The sequence below is a fragment of the Penaeus chinensis genome, chromosome 27 (genome assembly GCF_019202785.1).
Source record: "Penaeus chinensis breed Huanghai No. 1 chromosome 27, ASM1920278v2, whole genome shotgun sequence".
Lineage (NCBI taxonomy): Eukaryota > Metazoa > Arthropoda > Malacostraca > Decapoda > Penaeidae > Penaeus > Penaeus chinensis.
In genome coordinates, this window is record NC_061845.1 from 5,556,048 (window position 1) to 5,561,047 (window position 5,000).

The 5,000-nt window shown below is 37.6% G+C and overlaps 2 protein-coding genes across 2 annotated transcripts in view; both read left to right on the forward strand.

The window, feature by feature from the left end:
* The window catches only part of LOC125039281 (TRPM8 channel-associated factor 2-like), a 5,457-nt gene extending 5,218 nt beyond the window's left edge, over positions 1-239 (forward strand). Inside the window, exon 3 of the mRNA XM_047633118.1 lies at positions 1-239. This exon is cut by the window's left edge and continues 2,375 nt beyond it. The gene's annotated coding sequence lies outside the window, so the exon portion shown is untranslated.
* A 1,702-nt stretch (positions 240-1,941) lies between these two features.
* Positions 1,942-4,923, forward strand: LOC125039721. The gene is made up of 2 exons (XM_047633949.1): positions 1,942-2,009; positions 2,494-4,923. Exons 1-2 carry the CDS (start codon positions 2,003-2,005, stop codon positions 4,731-4,733), a joined length of 2,247 nt encoding a protein of 748 aa, XP_047489905.1. The 5' UTR covers positions 1,942-2,002; the 3' UTR covers positions 4,734-4,923.
* Positions 4,924-5,000: the final 77 nt, after the last annotated feature.

Below are 5,000 nucleotides of genomic sequence, written 5' to 3' on the forward strand. Positions count from 1 at the left end.
GGATATTTAGATTTCCTAATTAGCATTATATTCTCTAGTATCATAATATACACGTTATGCATTTGTGATTTTATTATATCTAACTGTGGATTAAGATTTAGAGATATGGGATAGACGTAATGATTATATTACCTCTGCATAGTAATAATATAAGATTCGTACTATGTATCACACCTCTGTAGTATTAAAGAGAACTAACTGCATTATTCCAATAAAGTTATTCCAATAAAAATAAATCACATTGTGGAAACTACATCATTAAACCCAAATGGAATTCTGTCTGCCATTTGTATTTACAGTAGTGATAATGAGAATTCTAATGGTAATATTAATAGAGGCACAGCTACAAAACTCTGTTATGATGGTATTGATAACAGGTATATTAATACTAGTACCAGTAACACTAATGGAGGTGACATGAAATTTGTTCTTAATAACACTGACAAACTATGATAACGGTAATGATAGTATTCAGATTGATATCGGCAATGACGGTAGTAATGGTAATAATATCAACATTATATGTAATGAAGAGCATAAAGCATTGTTATTACTTTTAAAGCTTGAATATCATTAAAAATACCATTGCAACTACTACTAATACAACGGCACTGATAAAAAGGACAAGTTATCTCATACTTATAATAATATCTGCGATATATCTCTTATACTTGCCTCTGTGAAAAAGATGATGGTCATGTAATAAAGAGAAAAATAGAACGATAATAACAAGCAATGACAATAATGATTATTATAACATTAATTGTAGTGGTAGTAGTAGTAATAATAATGTAATAATAATAATGATAACTTAATAATAATAATGACAATGATAATATTAATGATGTAATAATAATGATGATAATAATAATACTGATAACAATAAAAATAATGGCAAAAACAATTTTATAATAACAATAATCATAATAGAATAATAATCATAAGAAATTAACAACACAATAGGAACACAATTATAATACTAATCATCATCACCGTTATCATAATCATTATCACCATCAGAATTATAGTAATAGTGATCATAATAATTAAAAGTAATAAGACTAGTACAAAAACAACATTTATGATAACAATGACTTTTATAAGAGCAGAGATAATAATAATAGTAATAAATATAATCGATGTGAACTTAGCTGCACTAGAATCTGCTAAGCCTTATTTTCTTTCCCTAATTCCTTTATTCTTCCATTCGTTCTCTTTCCCTCTTTCTGTCCATTATTAACCGTTCTGTCAATTGCTGGATCATCTCAATTTTCTGACTGGAACTGCTAAGTTTCCACAGTAAACTTGCTATGTTGCACCTCAGCGGTTCTACTCTATCTCTGTCGTCGTCTATATAAAGGTTTCATCCAAAAATCTGAAATCACCTGAGAAAATAACAGTCTAACCTGCAAAAAATCTGAATCAGACAATAGTAGCAATGGTCAATCGCCTATAGTGACGTCATCAAGGCGTCTCCCATTTCTCTAGGACTTTCATTTCCCTTGTGGCCAGGCGCACTTCAAGGGAAATTTCCGTTAAAAATACTTTCTATATTAAACCCACTTGTTGATAAGTTTTATGAACAAAATATTATGGCAAAGTAAAACTGGGAATGGCTATCATCTTGAAGTTGAAATGCAATGCAACTGAAGCATGATATTGATGTATTAACATTTATTACTAGCGTTATGAGAACTTTGATAGATTTACAGGAGAACAGCTAGAATAACTGATAACCACAACCAATGAATCTAAGGCATAATATGATGATATCAAAAATCTTAGCAGATAACAGCACATTTTTATCAAATTATCGAACATCTAATAAAAACCAAGACAGGAAAACCCTTTCGTGTAGAGATTTAGAAGGCATTTATCTTTGTTGTTTTCTCCTTATCACCTCGACATGCATTCAGTTTACCTTGGAAGATAGAAGAGCCCAGTGGCTCATAAAAACCTTGCAGCTGGCAGGCTCTGTCGAACGAAGGAGACTCAAACTACCATGGCAGGTAGGAAGTAAAAGAAGGGCCTTCTATGGTTTATTTGAGGTGATCTACTTGGGACAGAATTAAATGTATTATCTGAAGCACCAACTTTATAGATGAGACTTGAGTTTGCAGCAAAAGTTACAGTAGAAACAAAAAAATAAATTCGGCAAATTATTGTGGTCTACAAAGGTCGATGTTACTCTCCTGTCTTTCTTTATACATTTATTAATCAAAGTTACGTGACCTTTAAACTAACAGCATATACCTGTGAAGGAACCAAAGATAACATGAATGTAAATATTTGTCGAAAAAAGGATAGATCCATGTATTGGCTTAGAATTATAATATGAAATTTGAACGTCATCAAAGTGACAAAGTTTAAAATGTAATTTTGATAACATTTTCAACGAGTCTGCTCTTATTCCTAGATTTATAATCCCGAAAATAATGATATTTTAGAGCAAAAATAGACTTGATATAATCTGTTCTCAAATTTCTCATCCAGGTCACGTAAAGAAAAGGAATCAACTCAAAGATGGAGAAGCTGCATATCTCATCCACCAAAATTCCAACACATGCTTGAGCGTCACCGAGGGATCAAGCCCTGACGACGCAGTGGTGTCGATGGCTAAATGTGCCAACATTCAGAGTCAACAATGGATCAAATCTAGTGGCCAGTGGCTGTGGGGAGAAAATACAGCTTACTGCTTAGTTCCTGTTGATGGGAGAAACAATGTAGGTCTTGGTGATGCTAAATCTTCCACAATTTCATGGGTCTATGATGAGGATGAGAGGATACGTCTGGGTTCAGATGCTCTGGAGGTCCCATGGAAAGAACCAAGGACGAAAGTTGTACTGAATCCCCAAAATGATAATTTAAGCCAAAAATGGTGGCTCGAAGCTGTGAACTCAGAACCAGAATTCCTCATCAACCAAAGCAGCAATACGTGTGTTGGTGTACGCAGTGGTTCAAAACCAAGTGATGCTGTTGTAGGAATGATGCAAAACAGTGGAGACAAAGAGCAAATGTGGTTTACTGTTGGTAATTCGTGGCAGTGGGGAGGGAACCGTGCCTACTGTCTCGCTCCCGACTACAACACACGGTCTGTCAAGCTAGAGGACACTGCTAGTTCTACAGCATCCTGGTACACGGATGATGCAGAGAGGTTTAGGATTGGCTCAGATGCTCTGGACGTGCCTCGTCCAGAACCTAGAACGACAGTAATTTTGTATTACCCTAATGATGGACTTAACCAAAAATGGTGGAAGTTTTCTGATTTAAAGGCAGGCCTAGAAGAAGCTAAGCCGGCTGTCTACCCATTCCCTGGTAGTTATGAGATGATATACGAACAGGAATTAACTCGTGGACTCTTAAATGAGCTGGGTTCAAAGTCAGAGCCTCTTCTCTATCCTCGAGATGTGGCTACGTTTCCTGGTACAATTGACGCTAGCACGCCAAGAATCACAAGGAAGGTGACTCTAGATCTGTCTGTTCTTGGGCAAGTCAAAGATTTCCGAATGACAGTTCCCAAGGACTGGCAGCTCACTGACCTGTACCTAGCAGAGGGAGACGTTTGTCAGGTTATTCTACCTGAGACTTTATCAGAGGCACAAGCACTGCAGATCACTGTCCGCATTGGTGCACACACTGACTGGCTTCAACCTAATTCACCAAATGTTTCTAATAAATACTTCAGGCGCATGCCCAAAGTGTCTGAGGTTTTCGATGTCAAGCCAGGAGTGAATGAGATCAGAAGTCAGTATGGAGGTAACCTCATATTTGTGTTCAGTGAAGGGGAGCTTTTCACAGTTGATGTTGATATTACGAAAGTGGTCGAGGCGCCATACTATCGATATGGACAGACATCGAATGCAGAATGGGAGACTATCAAAATGAGAGATGCTCCCCAAACTCTGATGGAATCAGATAAATGTGTGGTTGTTATTGCCACAACAGATGCAAGAGGAATAACCAGTCCTGACGAATTGATGTCTCGTTATGATGAAATTGTGGAGATGCTAAATTACGCTGCAGGTTTTGATGAGTCTGAAGTTCCACCACGTGGGAAACAGTGGCTGGTGAATGATGCTCAGATCACAGCTGGATCAGCCCACGCCGGATTCCCGGCTATGTTTTGGCGTCTGTACTATAATATAGCAGAAGATATTACCCCCTATAGTTGGCTAAGTTGGCATGAACTTGGCCACAACTACCAACAAAGACCATACTGGGCAGGAGTTTATGGTGTTGAATCTACAGTGAACTTATTTTCATTGTACATTCAGGAGAAGCTGTTCAATAGTGACAGATTGGAAGAGCAGAACAGTTACGTCACAGCAGCCGATAAAGTGGACAATGGAATGACCTTTGACGAAGGAGACTTGTGGGATCAGCTGGTGTTCCTGATGGAGATCAAGCATGCCTTCCTATTGGGGTGGGAAATGTTCCGTCAGCTAAATCGCACAACTCGAGCTCTTTCTGACGACGAGGCCAAATATCTGACAGAAGATCGCCAGCGGCAGATCGACCATGTGTACAAGAACCTAAGCAAGAGTGTGGGCTACGACCTGGTCCTTACCTACGATCGCTGGGGTCTAAGCCTAAGCCAGGAAGCCAAGGATGAAATTGAACAACTGGGTCTGGAGAAGGCGCCGGGAGACCTCTCTCACCGACCTGCCAAAAAGCCTTCTCATGTAACAGATGTGTCTGATGCTCGTATTTATACACCATGTGTCACTCCTTGACATATATGACTAGAATATTTTGGCATACAGAAATCAATATACATACAAAAATCAGATGTAGACATAAATTAATCTTGTTGATTCACGGAACCTATAGTATGTACCAAAATTCTGCCAATAGCTTCAAAATAACAATGCCTGTTATTTGATTATATTATTTTACTCTTCTTCATAAATGATTCACACACATACGCACAAGTCTATAAATTTTTTTTCACTGACCTAACATAACTGATCTTTTAGGTGGCATATTTTTTGACTGGGTTA